General features: G+C 42.9%; 1 protein-coding gene across 1 annotated transcript in view; it reads left to right on the top strand.

Annotated features, from left to right (window-relative positions):
* The window catches only part of LOC124164995, a 46,955-nt gene that overhangs the window by 19,923 nt on the left and 6,886 nt on the right, over positions 1-20,146 (top strand). Inside the window, exons 2-8 of the mRNA XM_046542233.1 lie at positions 116-278; positions 2,432-2,678; positions 7,039-7,419; positions 8,079-8,279; positions 9,511-9,923; positions 10,591-11,010; positions 13,849-14,338. Of these exons, the coding sequence (XP_046398189.1) occupies positions 116-278; positions 2,432-2,678; positions 7,039-7,419; positions 8,079-8,279; positions 9,511-9,923; positions 10,591-11,010; positions 13,849-14,338 (2,315 nt within the window). The remainder of the gene's footprint in view (positions 1-115; positions 279-2,431; positions 2,679-7,038; positions 7,420-8,078; positions 8,280-9,510; positions 9,924-10,590; positions 11,011-13,848; positions 14,339-20,146) is intronic.

Below are 20,146 nucleotides of genomic sequence, written 5' to 3' on the forward strand. Positions count from 1 at the left end.
ACATGATCCGCGGAAGCCTTAATGGAGGACCCATGTACTCTTGTTCTCATCTGTTCCCAAAGGGCATTGTTTCTGTAGAGGGAAAATAAACCAATATCTTTCGATGCCTTTGCAGCAGTGGTTCGTCATCTCCGGGCAGCGGTGAGATGGGCGTGGTGCAGCTGAGGGGAGGAGAGGGCGAGCACCCGATGACCGCACCCGCCGCCGCCGCCGAAGCCAACGGCCACCGCCCCAACGGCCTCAACGGGGAGAGCAGCAATGGCAACGCCACCGAGGAGGCAAGTGGCCGACAAACACTCCTCCTTACAACACTGAAGTTTCCTCTCTCTCTAGCTTCCTCGACTATTGACAATATGAATGGATTTGGGGTTAACCCACGTCAAGACTTTAAAATGGCCAACGTTTCCTCTCCTATGCCGGAGACCTCATCAAGGCAAATGATCATTTCTCTGGCATAGGATGACGCAGTGACCCGGAAAAATCCATATCTTCACGTAAGTGTTGGGAAAATACCACCTAAAAGTTGTCTGTTTGAACGGATTTTATGTCCAAATTAACAATAAAGAACTCTTGGTCGTTGGGTTCTACGAGATTAGAACCGAGAGAAATGATCACTTTCCTTAATGAGGTCTCCGGCATAGGAGAGGAAAAGTTGGCCATTCGAAAGCCTTGACACGGATAACCACCAAAATCCTTTCATAATAATAAACATGGACCGCGAAATGTTTAGTAATATTTACCTATTACTCTACCTCGGGGGGAATTTTCATTCAATTTTCCCTCCATTTCACTTATCACGCAATACCGTGTCGTAAGACAAACCCTTCCAACCGAAAAGGAAGTTTCCTCGCGTTACTCCAATTGGGAAATCATCAGCATTAAACGCTGCATTAGTTTTTGGCGTTTTTCCATTCCTCCGCGTGCGAGGCGGTAAAATTCACATTAATTGGTATGGGATAAAATCAGAGACACCTAGAATACATTCTTGTAATCCAGGTAGCCCTGATAAACACTCCCGTGGACTAAGATTCGTACCACGGACCTGAAGCTTTCTGGGCCACTGCGCCATTCAGTTTCCTAAAACTGAATACAATGGCCATGGTATTGAAAAATTCTGGACAGCGTAATATAAGAAATGGCCCGAAAAGCTACAGGTTCGTCGTTCAGTTTCCGTTTCACGGGCATTTTTCTCATGGTAATATTATTTTGATGAGATCGTAAGTGACATTTTGGTGGATGATGGCGCTGCGTGGAAAAGCTTCTACTTGAAGTATAGCTGATCAAATTGGGGTCCCGGACAATAAGGCCGCTAATTTGGTACGAATCTCCTAGAATACATCCCAACGACGATGAGTTCTCTCCGGTTCATCCGGACTAAAATCCGTTCAAACAGACCCCTCATAGGCGGTATTTTCCCAACATTTCCGTGAATATTTGATTTTTTTGACATTATAGACGAATTTTATAAATTCTCTCCCTCTGAACAATTCCTGATCACGCATCAACTTCCTTCACCACTCGTACCGCTGTTAAAGCTATAAACAAATGTTCTCACCGGTGGAGACTGAAATAAATGTCTTATTTTCTATTTTCTCTCAGAATTTTAGTAAAATGCTCATTATTTAATAATTTTTTCGTAATTATAATTCTATTTAAAGATGGCAGAACAAAAACTCGCTTTGATCCATATATATAGTCTTCTGAGTTACATCTCATTGTCCATATTTGAATATTTACTTAATGATTCGCATAATGGGGCAGCGGTTTAGTCGTGGCAAAGTATACCGGTCCCGATATTTCCCAATGAACCAGACTATAACGACATAATAATTCCATTGAAAAACTTATTTTTCCCCGAATTTATCAGGAATAAAAGAGCTGGAAATCTAATAATACCTGACACGAGTGTGTAATAAATAAAACAAGAGGCCAGAGTCGTTTTTCTCTAAATAATTGCGTAGCACAGCAACCCTCTTCCATAAATTGAAATTATTCAGGATATTATTTTTTTAAAGCAATGCACCAAGTCAAAATTATAGCATCATGCTTCCTGAATAACATAATATTCAATTTATATTTTATGCATAATTCGCTGCAAACTCGGTAAACCTGTTGCCTCCACTTTAAGAGGGGGTGTTTCTACCCGGAAAATTATTTTCATTAGACCATCTCAGAACTTAAATTAAGCCTAATTTCCGAATAAATTTTTTTAGAGCGTTGAAATTTTCGATTTTTCTATTTTCTAACCCTTTCTTGGAGACGAGCATTCTCGGGGACAGGGCCACCTCTCACCACGAATCCCCGTAACTATGCCCATACCATCGAGCACGATTCATTAAATTTTAACTTTTCCGAATGAGGGATTTTGCATGCACTTTTGCGGTGGCATTATTCCTAGCGAGCTGATTAAGCCGACCATTCCTTTTCACAGGACGAGAGTCGAAGCGGGGACTCTGGTGTGGGCTCCAAGAGAGGCGATGGAGAGGAGGACGGAGGGGCGGAGGAGGAGAGGGAGAGGGGTGGGGGAAATGAGGAGAGAGACGGGGGTCGGGAGGGGGAGGAGGGCGAGGAGGCGGTGGTGCAGTGCGCCGGGTGCCGGGATCACCACCACCATCACCATCCCCAGCTCCAGCAGCAGCCGCCGCACCTCCGCAACGATGCCTTCTACGGCAGCAGAGGTGAGCCACCCCCAGTGAACTGTATGGCGGTTAGAGCTCAGTTCAAAGTTCGCGGCATCTGCACAAAAGCTCGTTAACCCCCCTTGGGAGCTGTGCTTCTCAATGACCGGAATTATTCCGATCGGTTTTCACTCCGAACGGTTTTCATTCCGTACAGTTTTCATTCCGAACGGTTTTAATTCCGATCGGTTTTCACTCAGAACGGTTTTCATTCCGTTCAGTTTTCATTCCGAACTGTTTTCATTCGGAACTGCTTTCATTCCGAACAGTTTTCGTTCCGAACTGCTTTCATTCCGAACGGTTTTCATTCCGAACTGCTTTCATTCCGAACTGTTTTCATTCCGAACTGTTTTTATTCCCAACGGTTTTCATTCCGAACGGTTTTCATTCCGAACGGTTTTCATTCCGAACTGTTTACATTCCGAACTGTTTTCATTCCGAACTGCTTTCATTCCGAACGGTAGGTATTCATTCCGAACTGTTTTCATTCCGAACGCTTTTCATTCCGAACTGTTTTCATTCCGAACTGTTTTCATTCCGAACTGTTTTCATTCCGACCTGTTTTCATTCCGAACTGTTTTCATTCCGAACTGTTTTCATTTCGACCGGTTTTTATTCCAAATGGTTGATTCTGATTGGTTGCAATGTTTTATCGGAGTATGCTTGAAAATTTCCACACCCATACTCAACTATCGTCGTCGGGATGGAAATTTTCAAACCAGCAAATCCCGATCAGGTTGCCAACCTATCGGAATCAACCGTTCAGAATGAAAAACTCGGAATGATTCCGATCAGTGTCAAGCACATCCACCCCTTCCACTGGAGGCCCAAAGTTATTGGGAACTTTTGCTTTCCCAACCATACAATCTACCACGCGGTTCCTTTCCCCTCATATCTCTAACTTTCTTCGTATTTAGGTGCCAGTTTGAAATGATTGAATATCGATACAGTTACATCTCTCTTACCTACCAACTCTTCGAAGTTACCACACTTCTCAAAGAAAAGTATTCTGCATAACAGATTGTGGTGCCCGTAGGTTTACGGTATTCAATCAACGGCGTATCCAGGATCAAAACAAGCGAGGGGCAAGCCATGGTTGTTCAAGTTGTAGGTAAGATTTAAGCTTGGAAAAGGTGAATGAAATCAACATTTTAAGGAAACTGTAACAGCTCTTTATTAGTTTTCAAAGTTATTTGCTTGAAAAAATATTATTTCCCTTAAAGACATTTGCGAATTGCAGCTGCCCCATCCTGCCCCTCGCTGGTTACGCCCATTTATTCCTTAACTCTGCTCGAAAACCGCCACTCATTCGATCCGAAGACCACTAATTAGAGGGAAATTTCCCTCTCTATAACAAACGCAAACAATGAAATTAAAATTACTACTTATTAGAATATTTACGGCATTTCGATAAAACTATTTAAATTAACTTTTTCCTTATAACTTCCAAGGATTCCTAGTCCTAGTTCCTATTCCATTTTTTCAATATTTTCACCTTGCTTAGGCAATGACATTTATTAAAAGGTTAAACTTTCTCAAAAATCCCCCTTCTGCCAAACTAAAACCCCTCATAACGACCATTTTTCAGTGTCGCGTCGCTTGATACTTGCTTCACCGTTCTTGATTGCCCCTATTCATACACACAGAGAAATGAAATACGCAAAACGGGTTTATCGGATGACTAAAGGGCGAATCAAATGCTTTTTTATTCAAATTATATATTTGGAGTTAATTCACACAGTTGAATAGTTAATATCTCTCTTATGTTAAATATTCAAAAATGTAATGAAGTTATGTGGTATTTAAACCGGATATCTCGATGATAAACCGAGTGAGATTTCTCTAGTTATTGTGATACCATTATAAATTCCTGAACACTTCAATAAGCTCAAGTCATTGCATTACATTGTTGATTTCGCCTCTGCTCATAACTGTTTCCTGATTATAGCTGTAACCCTCATTAAGTATGGAGGAAAAAATTTACTACTACCATTATAATTGGCATTTAAATTTGCTGCCTGAGGACATATTCACTTGAGCCAATTAGCTGCACAACTTTTTTTTAATTTCACTACGATACCATCAAGAAAACGGGAATCAACTTTTGAGAATTGGGAGAGCTGGTTATTAGAGGCATAAGTTTAAATGAATCCCTCACGGTAAAACTGATGACAAACCCCAACCGACTCCTCAAACAAAATGGAGTTCTTTCATAAAAGTGAAATTATTGAGTGAGCAATATGTTACTGCTGGGGAAGCCATAAAGTCGTCGCTCAATCCTCCATCACTTTATCAGACGCTGAACACGCATTTCACAGAAGTGAGACGAAGCTAAGAGAAGATATTTCTGAACTAGGACAGATAAGAGAAGCCCAGAAATTTTAATCCAACTATCCATTCTGTCTTGGCCGTAGACGATCATACAAGAGCTAAATGAGGACCATTTGAGGGATACCACTCCAATGTGCTCAGCTACAATCGTTAGGGTAAAATCCTTTATGATCAAAAATAAGGGATTTGACAACACATACCGGTACTTAAAAAATAGAGTTCAGACTCTAATTTTATACCAAATTCTTTGGAAGTAGTCCTAATAAAACAAATGATAAACAAAGATATCGTACTACCCATTAATTTTATTAATATTTGCTAGGCATTCTCGGGCGGCCAAAAAAATGTCGCACCTCATGTGTTAGATCACGCAGAAGAAAATTCAAACTTTAAAAACTATTTCTACTACTGCTGAGCTTGCTCTCGCGGCATCTGTGAGTTTGAGAGAGAGGGGAGACACTGCAGCAGCTCACCTAATTGCAGAAATAACAACTACGACCCCTACTCAGGCTAAGAGAGTTCTTTCAAAGTGGAGGACGAGTGAAAAGGTCCACCATGAGATGACAGTGGAAGAGGCACTGTCATTGATGATTGCCTCTGATTTGACCGAGAGTCAATATCGGTCTTTCCGTAGGACAACTCTGAGCCATGGACACGAATTGTATCCCAGCTATGACAGAATAGCGCTAGCAAAAAAAGGCAGCTTATAACGAAGGAATTAAAATAACCGAGACCATGTGCGAGTTAAACCTTCAAGCACCACTGAACCACACCATATCGGGAACAATAGCCTGCTTAGCCACCACTTCCACCTCTCAAGAATTAAAATGTGTGGTGAACTACACATTAATCTCTAAGTACGGTTTTGATGGAAGTTCGGGCCACTCTCAATATAAGCAAATGTGGCAACAAGTGGATGCTTCAGACAAATTCCTAGTCATGAGTTCCCATGTACCTTTTAGTTTGATTAACGGCGCTACAGGTAACGACTGAAGTTTTATTTCAACTTTCTCTTGGTTAATTACATTTATCTCTAAACTTTTGATAAAGAATTTAACTTGCATCGGAGGCACTTCTCACATATAGGCTCTACAATTTTAGGTGACACTATCTGGGAAAATCCACAGCCGACGTCGACACGATTTTGTCATCCCATCCCCTTTAGGTGAAAAAAGAGACAAAAGAAGTGGGGGGCGCAAAAGATATCTTCAGCTACCTTTACTTCTATCGTAATAAAAATATAATCACATCCAAAGTTTTAGAAAGTTCAATTTAAACTGATTATACATCTATATAAGACAGTGGAATCGGAAACCCAGGGCAAGCCCGCATAGGGCACACTCTTGAAGTCCGGGAACCAAGTCAGAGACTTTTACGCCCGCGCCATCCCAAGAGGGGAAGGAGTGAGGAAGGAAAAAAGGATAGGAGGCATCGCTGCGATGAGAGCCCGACGACACCTCTAAGGAAGGGATAGGTGTGGAAGGGAAGGATAGGGAATACCCTCGCCGCTAGAGAAGCGACCAGGGCCCACTACTAGCGAAACCATGACTTACCGTATCTATAGAAAAGAAAAAAAATCCGTAAGAGGAAGGAAATTTCTACGAAGACTGATCGTAGGCTTTCCCGGCGTATAGAATTGTGGAAGGTTACACGGGATTTCCACCGGGTCAGGCTCTCCAACTCCATCTTGGCCGACGTTTCGATGGGCGAGTAGTCCATCGTCTTCAGGGCATGATGAAGACGATGACAACTCGCCCATGACGAGGATGCCCTGAAGATGATGGACAACTCCCCCATCGAAACGTCGGCCGAGATGGAGTTGGAGAACCTGACCCGGTGGAAATCCCGTGTAACCTTCCGAAATTTCTACGATTTTTCGTAGACAAGACAATGTCATCTCGTGATGCAAAAAAGTAAAAAGTGTGGTTCTGCGATGTTCGGCTATGCGGGCGGTCCCGCAAGGGGAGGGCCCCATTTGTATCCGCCGGACACTTTGATATTGCATAATTTTTTCTCTTCTATCTACCAGAAGAAGAGGAGGGCGGTAGCAGCGTACCGTGGCACTCGTGTCCGCTATGCCGCCGGCCCTTCGAGGACCCTCGCGTGCTCACGTGCCTGCACGCGTTCTGCGCGGCCTGCCTGCGCCGACTCCTGCTGCCGCAGCTGTGCGCAGTGCCGTGCGAGGACGAGGAGGGCCTTGAGGAGGTGGAGATGACCGCCGAGGATGGAGACGCCACCCCCGCCGTTCCGACCGCCCCGCCCCCACCGCAACCCCCAGCGCCAACCCCACCGACCACGTCCGCCTCGGCCGCCACCCCTGCGCCAACGGCCTCCTCCGAAGGAGGCGGCGCAGCGGCTGCGGCCGCAGTGACGCTTACCCCAGCCATCACCGCTAACACTGCTCCCGAAGGTATGTCCAGCCAGCGGAAAGTGTATAAATACCAATGATGAAGCTCGCCATGAAAAAATATTTGTCTTAGCCGGGATTCGGACTCGAATTTCCCGATAGCCAGTCAGGCGTGTTGACCAGTTACTCCACCAAGCAAGAAACTTCAACCCGTTATCATCTCAGTTCGGCCAGTCATATAAGCTATTTTATTGCCCCCATCGCCAATCCACCCCAACAAACGGAATTATAGGGCTATTTTAATTTTCACCAAACATGTGGAAAAACTATTTCCATAATAAATCCAACTATGCGTCACGTTTATTTCGCAAATTCCATTATTTAAACAAATGTATTACATTCTTCACGATTTGAACGAAGTTTTTCCAGATTTATTGTTTAATCTACTTACTTTTTTATGCATTACTTTGGTATAAAAAGAAAATATTAGTATTAATTTTGGTCTCAACCAATATTCACCATGTATTTACGTACCTATCTCCATAAAATTTATCTTCCAGAAATGTTAACTCTGTTAATTCACAATATCTTTAAATTCTGCTAATATCTGTTAATTCACTAAAAAATTATTCCGAATTCCGGAATGTCAAAAGAATGCTATTAGGTACTATGGTGGCTTTCAATTTCCAATGGCTACTGCACGGTTGCTTTTAATTTTCTAGGGACCCTGACGGAGGTGGACGCCACCGGAGCCGTGATCATCTCCCGTCCCCGAGGTCCCATGTCGGAGTCAGGTCGCTCAGAGTCCTCGTCAAGGGGTCCGCCCTCTCTCAGGTCGTGGGCCTCCTTCAAGGGGGCCTGGAGCCCTCGCAGCAGCCGTCGCAGAGCCCCCGTCGTCGAAGAAGATCACACCAAAGTCCCCAGTAAGCCTTCTAATATTCCCCATTCCTTTCGCCCTTATGTAGCGTCGTCAAATGTCCTGATTAATACAGCCTTAGGTTGGACTACCTGCTACGATGAATAAAAAAATTAATTCGAGAACAAGAGTTTTCATTTTCACACTTGTAGTATAAATCAATAAGAGGCAGGCCTATTGATAGCGTACTTAAGTCACTCTAAAAACTGAAGATAGAAGTAAATTCGAAATCATACGTGATTAACCCTTTTTAACCCAGAGCTGTTTCTGGGAGAAATCAACTTTCAAGACTTTTCAATATGAAAACTTCAAAATTTTACACTCAATGATAATTATCCTGGCAGCTAAATATTTCGTCATTAAAATTTACATTACAAAATAATAATTAGTTTAGATATCTCCTAAATAGACCTGAAAGATTAAAAATTTTTGATGTTGCTTAGATGCAACATTGGGTTATAACGGGTTAAACGAAATCCTAATGGGATACCTTTATTCACTGGAAGCCACGAATGAAAGAAGTAAAAATCGTGGCCAAGTTTCTAACAATGTATCTATCAATACCTAATTATGAAATACCCCGAATCTCACGATAATTGTCTATTACTCATGTTTACATCCAGGGGCGGATTCAGTATCACCTGTGGAGAGCGGTCATGACCTAGGTCTGGGGAGTTTGGAAAGCCCCAGGGAGAGAGGGACGTTCTTCCTTGTAATTTTTTTTTAAATATCCAGTTTTACGCATTTGAGATGCTATAATTTCATTTTCACTCTAAACAAGGAATGAAATTTAAAAATTTTAGACATTTAACACTTTGCGTGCTATGGGCGTTACGTTACGCCATACGTCTCTTGAAAAATCGTAGTTTGTCATTTTTTAACAAATACACAAAGAGATGAAAAAAACGAAAGCAAACTTCATTCTTTAAAACGATACCAAACACCTATACCTCGTATCAAAGGTTGGTTGTTAAGAAAAAGAAAATAGTCAACAGTGGGGAATAGATCTACAGTGCTAATGTCAATATGGTGTTAAGTGTTAAGGATACAAAAACTATTAAACCAATAAAAATTAAACTTTATGATAACATTTGGGAGGGGGGTTCACGACCCCTGTGACCCAACCCTACATCCGCCCCTGTGTGCGCCATTATGATGGTGATAAATTAAATCCATAAGAATTGCCATAAACATATATAAGACTTTGTTTGCACTCACCCACACGCCGACTTTCCCAGGAGACCCGTCCCCACGGAGGCTGGGCCTACAGAGGAGCCTGACGCTGGCGCGTACACCACCTTCGTCGCCGCCCATGCCGCGGAGGGCCCACGGGGGTTCGCTGAGGGCCCCCGCCCTGCCCCCGGCCCTCCTATGGAGGAAGAGGGGCAGCACGGCTTCGAGCGTGGTCGGGGGCGGCGGGAGCGAGCAGGACGGGGGCGGAGGGGTCATCCTCCTCTTGCGCTGCCCCACCTGCGGTACGGAGACGGAGGTGCCGACGCCACCGGGGACGCGGAGGGGGGCGCTGACGCCTCAGATGGCGTCGTCGGCTGTGCATGCGGCCGTCGCCACTCTACCCCCGCACGCCGTTCTCCTCCACCGGCTGCACGGGCGCAAGGCCCCCAGGCCCAAGTGTGACCTCTGCTCCCTCGACGTGAGTGACCATCGAAACTCTCATGGGCCCACGAGGCCTATAACTAGGGCTGTGCGAGAATCTCGACCACCCGAGAGTCTCGGCGGTCGAAACGAGAATTTCATTTCTCGGCATTGTCGGGACGAGACTCTCGCCGCGCCGAGAGTCTCGCCGAGAGCTCGTTTCTAATTTTAAAATGTAGAAAAAAGGCAGTGTCTTATGTACAAATTTAATTGGAATGTTCATGTACAAATTGAGGTCAGAGGACCTCTTTAAACAAAACTTTTGGAAGTAATTACACTACCCTCCGTTAAACGCACATGATGACTCATACTTACATATCAACAGGAGACTTGAATGTGGAATCAGCCGCATTTTGATAAAAGTTATTTAAAGAATGCGAGATATTGTTATAAATGAACAAATTTATCAGTTATTGCGCCGTTAACGTCAGGAATATTTACCAGTTTTTTTTTGTTTTTTTAAATTATTTAAAAACCAATTTTAGGAAACAATAGCAATATTTAGGAAGTAAGATATGCCGTCACATGTTCTCTGATAAATTCTGTGCATTTTGGTACCTCATTTGTAGAGTTTAAATGCGTATAAGTTGAGAAAAAGGTATCTACACAGTAGAAATAATATAGAAGATTGTATTATTATTCCTTTCCCGTCTCCCATTCCGCAGGCGACCAGCAAGTGTACGGAGTGCTCCCTGGCTCTGTGCGTCCTATGCTCGGACACGCACCGTCGCCAACGCAGCACGGCCGGCCACACGCTCGTGCAGCCGCAGCAGCAGCCGGTGCCGATCGGTGAGGGCGTGGTGGTGCCGCCCGTGCAGAGGAGTGGTGCTGCGGGAGTGGTGGGTCGGGTGCCGATGTGCCCACAGCACCCGGGCAACGCGCTGCGCCTTTTCTGCGGCCCGTGCAGTCGGCTCGCGTGCAGGTCGTGCCAATGCGCCGCCAGCCACCGCTGCGAGCCCGTGTCGCACGCGGCGCGCAACTGGGCCGCGCCCGCCATCCGCGCCGCCCTGGACAAGGTGCGGCCCTACGCCGATCACGCCCTCGCCGCCGTTGACGGACTCCGGCGAATGGAACACCGAGTGCAGGTAAAAGAAGATGGTCGCATCCGTTTTCCGCACAAATTATGACCGCCAGAAAAGGTCGAAAAAAGGTACACTAACCAGGGGCGTATCCAGGATCAAAACTAGGGGTGGGGGCAAGCCATGGTTGTTCAAGTTGTAGGTAAGATTTGAGCGTGGAAAAGGTGAATGAAATCACATGTAAAGGAAACTGTGACAGCTATTTATTAGTTTTTAAAATTATTTGCTTGTTAAAATTAAAAAGAAGAACTTAGTGCTTTCACATTAATATTTATTCACAAATTTACGACCATGGTTTCAACGCTAGACGTCATCATCAGATCATGACGTCTAACGTTGAAACCATGGTCGTAAATTTGTGAATAAATATTAATGTGAAAGCACAAAGTTCTTCTTTTTAATTTTAATAATGAATCGCTTTCACCAAGTTACGCCTCAAACAATCAATTTTTTGCTTGAAAAAATATTATTTTCCTTAAAGAAATTTGCGATTTTTCCTTCTGGGGGGGAGGGGAGGCAGCTGCTCCCTCCTGCCCCTCGCTGGGAACGCCCATGCCACTAACCTCAAGAAAATAAAGCTATTTCTTGACCTCCTTAAGGCTCTTCCTCCCCACGTCCTTCTTGATCTGTCCTCGGTACTTCTTATCCTTTCATCTTCCTCTGGGGACTTTGCCATCAGTTTTTCCTTCAATTATGCTTCCCCCACAAATGCTGTGTGTCACTGCGTGGCCAATACACCGTGATCTTCTTCGGCGGGGGGATCGGGTTGGCACGATGGCTAGAGTGATGGTTTCCCATCCAGGTGATCCGGGTTCAAATCCCGCCCATGACTGAGATTTTTCAGAGACTGCCCGATCCTTACTTGAGTACTTTTTGGAGGGCACTTACAGTGCAGAATTCCATCCGTAGGATGGGACATAAAGCCGTGGTGCCCTTGCCGTCTTTCGTTAAAAGTAAACTAATAGGGTAGTTTCTTTCATCAAAGAAAACGAAAGGCATTGATTGCGATTCGTTACCCACCATTACTGTATTCATAATATACAAATTATTTCGTTTTAGAAATACCGGTTTAGACGAATGGCAATGGTCCATTTTTATCCTCATTTGAAAAGGGTCAGATTGGCGCCCATGCGATGCCACTCCACGTGACGTCACAGGGACCTAGTTTCTATACGAGAAGATAGGAGTTATACATCGTCTGAGATTACTAATGCATGCATGAGGCAAAGAGATCAGGGAAACATGTCTTAATAATCACCTATTAAAACTTTCTTCTATTAAAGTTTTCTTCATTTGATAAGGTATTAATAATCCTTATTTAAGCCAAGCGCTACCAGCCAGCAGGGTAGGTACTCAGCTACCCGCTAGCAGCCTGCGTCGTATCAGCGCTCAACTCCCCTCAAGGTCACCTCACAGGGCGGCAGCGGGAACCAGAAATGCGTCACACGGAGAGATTTCCCGGCATTCATACTTACGCGTCGCGTTTTCGCGCGCTTGAAAATTTTCACTTTTCATTTAATCGCGATAAATAGATACCGTTGATTAAAAATCTAAAAGCGTGAAATACGTACTCCAGGAGTAATAATCTTTCGATTTAGGCAATAAAAAAATAATCGAAAACCACCCTATTCCGACGCCGCATTTCTCTCCACCCTTCCCTCTCTACTCTTCCCTCACGGCGCAAATAACCTTAGCTATGCAGGGGCGCAGCTTGGAATTAAGGCTAGGGGGGATTTCAGGCGCACCTAATACTGGAGGGTCTAGGGGTATGGCGTATCTGCCAGGGTAAGCGGGAGGTGCGAGGGCCCTCCGCCAGAAAAAAAAAGATAAATGGTTCAAAATTGTGAGTTTTACAGCCTTTTTAGGGATATTTTATTAATCCTTACACTATTATATAAGTAATATTAATCCAATTAAATAAAATAGATTAAACTTTAAACATTTTCTGAGCTCTGGGGATATTTTATCCCCCAAAACCCCCCCTCGCTGCGCCACTGGTCGGTTGCCTCCTCCAAATACCACGTCATAACTTTAAAACCCATAGTTGACCCATAGTGTTCTTTCTTCTTCTATTATTCTAAATGCTAACGAGATACTTAAAAGCATAGGGCTTTAGATGTGGTGCAATATTAAATCGAAAATTGAAGCTTTAACGTGGTGGAAGAGCTCCAATATTAGCAATAATAACATTTCGTGACTTCCTCAATTTATTTCAACAATGTGCATTAATTTATATTAAAAAGTGCCGTAATACGAATTTCATTTAATTGATAATGGTTTGACAGCCGAAAGCGGTCGTAATTGTTTAAATGAATTGTGGAAGTCACGAATGGTTTCATTGCTAGAGATAAGTGAAAATCGCACTTTCATTTTTATTTTATCGCACTTTCAATAACAGTTTATCGCATTTTGTAGCGTCTATTTTTATTTTCATAATGAGGTAGATGACGATAAAATGTAGTGAAACAGTTATACAGCAAAATACAGAATATTTTAAATAATTATATTTTAGAACAATAATAAATTAAGGAATAAGACGTATAGTGGCGGAGGTGTAGCTTGCCCGCGCCCACTTGTAGTTCGCGGCCACGTAAAGTCCCAGCCAACTAGCAGCTGGCCAGTCGTTCACATGCTTTAAGCGGTGAGTGTCGGCGGATTTTTAAATTTACGAATTTTGCCGTCGAAAAGGCAAATTTGCGTACAAATATCATAAAATTATAGTCTTCGCATCTATGTCGTATTTCTTTGCGCACATCGCATCTATATCGCATTTGCGATTTTCACGCATCTCTAATCACTGCTAATCTGGAACGCAAATTCTCAAATTCCTAACACTGCATGTAGGTGCGGGCCGCGGAGGTGGAGTCGGAAGTGGACTGCTTCGTGGACTCGTGGGTGCGGGCCCTGGAGGAACACCGCCAGGCGCTCAAGGCGGAGGCTTGGAGGGCGCGGGACTCCAAGCTGGAGGCCTTGAAGGGCCGTCGGGCGGGGCTGCAGCGGCAGGTGGAGGGCGTGGCCACCGCCGTTCGCTTCGCCGACGACCTGCTCGCCGAGGCGTCCGACGCCGAGATGTTGGCGGTGGCGGCGGCGCTGGTGCGACGCCTCGAGTGGTGCCGCGCGTCGGCGGAGGCGAGCAGAGCCGGCCGCGCCACCACGACCGCCCTGCTGCTCGCCGCGGAGGGCGGAGGGGACGGCGGGGGCGGCGGCGGCGGGTGCCCCGTGTCCCTCCAGTTTCTACCGGCGGAGCGGGCCGCCAACATCAACGGACACGAGATGTACGGTGTGGTGACGGCGCAGGCCGTGAGCCCCGCTAAGTGCCGCATCGCCTCCGAAGGTAATCCCAGATTCATCAGTAGCACTCATTTTTTAGACTCAGTTTTTAAACTCAAGCACGTATTCTGACTAAATTTTTTCAACATCTCAAATGTGTATTTTGAGTTTTTTTTCAGATAAATAATAGACATATTTTTCACAAACTTTTTTTTAAGTAACCGTCGATTTTTTTAATATTTTGGCTTAAAATACAATTTTTGTTGAAAATTCGAGATTTTCATTTCGATTGTGAATCGATTGCTCCAAAACTATATTTCGACCGATCTTTTTCCATCACTATAATCGCGACGCATGAATGTGACAATTGCGGTCCTGAGAAAAAAAACAATGATTGGTCCAAGCCTCATGAGTAAACACAAAAAAAAACTTGTCCTTGGATGATGAGTGATCATCAACCTAGCGGATACTGAAAAAACACTCAAGAGGGGGGCGAAAAAGATTAATTGAGCTACCTTTACTTTTACCGTAAAAAAAAATAATCAAGTCACACATTGAAAGGTTTTTTTTTCACATGTGATGGCAAAAAAGGCAAATTTTTAAAAAGTTTTATTTAAATTGATTTTGCACATGTGCAAGTCAATGCTATCTTATGACATAAAAAAGTTGCTATTGTGGCCATGCAATTTTCGGCAATCCGGGGACCCCGCAAGTAGGGGTGCGCGCCCCCATCTGTATCCACCACTGAGACCCTTCACAACTCCACATGCGATCATGTACTTTAAAAAAATGTGCCCCTTTTACGCCTTTACAAAAGAAGCATTTCCCAACACCAACTAGGACCACTGAGGTTACATTATTTATGTTTTCATCCGAGGAATCTATTCATGGCATGGTTGTTTCGAATAGAGGACACTCGTAGTGATGGAAAAGTCAAATTCGATTGGAATTGAAAATCGAGTATTAATATTAAAAAAGATCGAGGAAATCGAGATTGAGTAAAATCTTCGATTTTCGATCCAAACTCGATTTTTCAAATTCGATCTTGACCACATCGTTTCATCTCAGAAGCGTCACTACCGGCTTATATTAACGCCATCCGTCCCTTGAGAAAGACTTTTCTCTAAAGTCGGTTAAATTGCACGCCCTCGATCATCAAAAAAGCACTCACTCAGTTGATCATATTTTAGGGTAGTCGAATGGTTCCAAGCGGTGATCCCAGAACCTTAATGTGCATGCATTTGTAAATTTTTACTACAATAACTCAAGCACGTCTTCTGACTAATGTTTTCAACATCTCAAATGTGTATTTGGAGTTTTTTTCAGATAAATAATAAACATTTTTTTCAAGAACTTTTTTAAGTGACCGTCGATTTTTTTATCTTAACCAATTTGGTTGAAAATTCGAGATTTTCATTTCGATTGTAAATCGATTGCTCCAAAAATAGATTTCGACCGATCTTTTTCCATCACTATACTCGCGACGCATGAATGTGACAATTGCGGTCCTGAGAAAACTTCTAATGCGGAAGTTTGATGCTGGGACCAAACCTCTACCTTACTGCACAATGAACGTTTTTAGGAGAAACAATCGTGTAGTCACAAATTTCTGCACAATGATTGGTCCAAGCCTCATGAGTAAACACAAAAAAACCCTTGTTCTTGGATGGTGAGTGATCATCAACCTCTCTTCTCCAAACTTTTTTTTTAGTTTTTTAAAAGTTTTTTGTGAATAAACTCAAAAACCGTGACCTCAAGCGAAAATGTTCAAGAATACGATACTAAACAATTGAAAATTTAATAAAATAAGGCCCTAATTTATAATATTTTTTCGTGAGAGTCGTAGCTAATGACTTACAGAGGATAAAAATTGCCATTCTTTTCAAATATATTTCATCACTTTTTGTTCATTTTAGAGGCGAGGGTGGCATATTCAACCCAACATACAAAAATACCAAGCAAAATGCATAATACGGTTGAATTTTGAGATCCCAGAACTCCAGCGAGTACAAAGAAAAGTGCCACTGGTGAAGAAACTGCAGGGGGAGCGAGGCGCTTCGGACAGAGTCAAGCATTCACATTGAATCAATTCAAGTCCCAAGCATAATGGCAATTTTATCCGACACCCCCACGTAACGTAACTTCTTCTAAATAGACCCGCCCATCCCTTAAATCGACGTCATGACCGATCACCGATGGGCCATCAGTTTGAACGGACATTTCCAAGGCAAGACCCATACTTTAAACATCGTGATGACTGGCCGATACTTTCTGCAAGAATAAATTGCAGCCTAATCAGGGGTCTAAACAGATACAGAGTCACCCGCAAGCGCACACAATGTGAAAATTTTCAACAGGGGAAAAATAATTTGCCTTCTCCTGGAATCGAACCGCAATCCCCCGCATACCCGCTCAGTAATCACTCACAATAGATGTTTTCATGTAAACAACTTATTTTTCTGCCTGTTCTTAACTTACGTTTTGCCGTTGACTTAACACCAATGAAATAAGATTTACCAAATATAATCAATTTTACATCCTCTGTAACTAATTTTCTACGACTTATGCATAAAAAATGATAAGAAGCATTAATGAATAAAATTTTGTTTGGCTTCATACCCTTGCACTTTTTCGCTTGGGTTATGGTTTTCGTGTAATTCACGTAAACAGAAGTCAACCAGGGGGGCGTTCAACCCCCAGAGAGTAGGGCTCTCAGTGGGTAGTGCATGAGGCTAGGCCATACCTCTGAATAAAAATGTACGATGAAATGATTTTTTTTCTTCTCCTCTGCCATTTTCTACGTTCTTTGACTCGGCTACGTGCAACGCATCTACTGTCGATCGACGTTTTCGAAGTTCCTTAAATTAAATAAATACCATATCTCCACACCAGTGGCTTGGGCCATAAATTTCCTTTCCCAATAAACCATCTAGAAAATGATTTCATTTGTCATAAGAAGCAAATATGTATTCTTTAACTTCTGGACATATCGGTAAAAAAGAGTATTCTTACCCCAGAGCAACATCTTATCTCAGTCCAGAGTTGAAGTTTTGCACCTCAATTCAGGCATTTTTGTCGCCATTTCTGAGTTCCAAATCACCGATATCTGGTTTTAATTGATCAACCGAGTTACCCTATGTCAATTCTATTCCTCAGCTTTACTTATTCCCTGGCACCAGATCGATACATCCACTGCACAAACGAAGCTTGCGTGGGTGAGCTTTTATGCTCCGGCTACTGCTGACTGAGCGGATTCGTATTGTTGGGCTACTAGATAAGCGGATTTGAGGTGGCTACGATTTGATTCGGTGGGCGATTGTTGAGCGTTTATGCAGTGGAAGTATCGAGATGGTTTCTAAATTCTAACCCCTTGTGATACGGCATTCCGCGACACCTTAAGGCTCGTATTGCTGTCTCCCAGAAATTGCAGGCGTAAACGGTAAAAATTACAGGCCGCACCTGCGTCGCGCAACCTTCCTCTCGTTCATTCATTCATTCAACTGCCATTCCCAGAATAACTTCAGCCACAAATTCAGCCAGAATGAGTAGTAATTGTCAAGATTTATTTATGAAACAAATTGGTGGAGCCAATTTTCATAATTACAGATCGGTGTTCTTTCAGCTGTAGTAAAATTCACAGGGCATTTTGATGCAACAAAAACGTTAACTCAAACTACGGAGTACGGATCCCAATCATGGCTAAGGTGCCTGAATAAGTATAATTAATACCTACCACAGAATTATCCTTGCTTTAAGCATAATTATGATTGTAAGATTCGCTCATATGCATATCGAACTAGCTATATCTTATAAGTTTTTAGTTAAATAGCAAGCCATGTAACCATATTTAACCTCTTCCTTACCAAATTTTATCCCAGTAGGTTAATTTTTAATCTCTTTTTTCCACGTGCCAAATTTAATTTTTTCACCCCATTCAGCGACGAGGTGTCATACAGATTTACCGGAGCTAGAGTTAAACATTAGGCGCTCGCTGAATACGAACAAATTTTTGGATAGCCGGCCAGGACTATGAATGAGAAGAATGAGGATCACTAGACATCTATCACAAAAGAGAAAAATAGTCCATAGTTAATACAGGGGAAAATATTGCAAGGCATATATAATCACAAACTTGGTTGGAACGCCATATTTTATGACTAGAAACCTTTACTTTGTTTAGAAGGATACGGCGGGATAAAGCAAAAAAATAACTCTAAGGGGTTTCAAAAAAATTGTATAAAATAGCCACATTCAATGAATTAATTACAATCTCCCTCGCATTTAGGAGAAACGTGTTGCGTGATGGGCAGCGCATTGACCCAGGAAGTAAACTATTTGTGGTTCTAATAACGAAGGAAGTGGGATTTTCTTTGACAACAAAAAGGCAAGTAAAAATGTTAAATTTTCGTCTATCACTAAAAAAATCAGAAAAATATCAGCGTGCAATCATGCCTAACGAAGAAGACAGACTCTGCTGTGATACCGCAGGAGGAAGTTCTATTTTTAAATGTTTTGAGAAAGCCACGTGTTCGGAGCGCGAGATTATGAAAGCGCTCCTCAACAGAGCGGGAGTTTTTCATCCACAATATTGACTTTGGCAAGGATCGGAACACATAACCACACTGCACAGCATACGAACGATGATGAATGGAACAAATATGCACTGACAAAAAATGCTTACCCTAAAGCTAGCGAAAGACAGCAATCTTCTCCCTCGCATTAGCCCCGGGATGTAAACTGTCACTACGTTGAAAAATCGCCTCGTATAAGATCTTATTTAAAAGCCCAGACTTACAGGCATATGCCTACTTCAAGTTAGTCCATATATTTTTAAATGATTATTTTGAGAGTAGAATGAATTTTAGAGTTTACTTTCTAGGAGTTAGCAGTATTATCTTTCGCCTTTTCTTATCTCTGATTTCCAGATTTTCGTATCTCTAATTTAGGTATTATACCCGATTTCTTGGTTTTTCTAGACCACCTTTATGCCTCATGGAGATCGCGCGCGCTCACCCACTCCAGCCAAGTCTGTACTTAGGGCACACATTTTTTCATCATCAAACAAGTATGACATGGCTGAAATCATAGCAATCAATCAATCGTAAATATTAACCAAAGATTCATAAACAGTACGCGCAATCAAATTCGCTATGATATAATTATTGTCGGAAAAAAATGTGAATAAAAAAACGAAAGCAATATGATCGCCAAACAATATAAAAGTAACAATCAAAGTGAAAAAGTAAAGTTATTTTCTTATGGAGATGAATATAAAATCCAAAAATTACTCACAGATGTTATGCCTCATTCATTCCAAAATCGCTATACACATGAAATACCTATGAACTCAATCCACCTTTGAAAAAAAAAACCTAGCCAACAAGTATACCCCAGCAGCAAAATTGACCACACTGTCACCATCTCCCGATGTGAATTCGAATTCTACCACGTTAATAAATTTAGCAATAATAGATTCCAATAAATATTAACAACGCAGGCGCAACTTGGAGGGAGAGTTTCTCCTCCACTCGATGTGCTGACGCAGCGCGGCGCTATAAATACGCACCTTCGACGGAAAAGATAGCGCACGCAAAAGAGGCAGGGGTGCCACACCACCCACCTAAAAAAAAAGAACTCGACATTACCTTTCTTTACCCTTTCAGAATCAGATAAACAGATCTCAAGAAGTGGCAATGAGTGAGATGCCGGGGCACGCAAAGAAAATGTGCCTTAAAGGCGCGCTGCGTGATATGTCGTGATCTCCTCGTGGTTCTCACTCCACGGAACTCTCATCTAAGACAAGGAAGCAAATATACTGTCACGTCAGCCGAATGATGGGTAAAAGGGGTATAATTCTTGATACCAAGATACC

Source organism: Ischnura elegans, chromosome 9, assembly GCF_921293095.1.
Source record: "Ischnura elegans chromosome 9, ioIscEleg1.1, whole genome shotgun sequence".
Taxonomy (NCBI): Eukaryota; Metazoa; Arthropoda; class Insecta; order Odonata; family Coenagrionidae; genus Ischnura; species Ischnura elegans.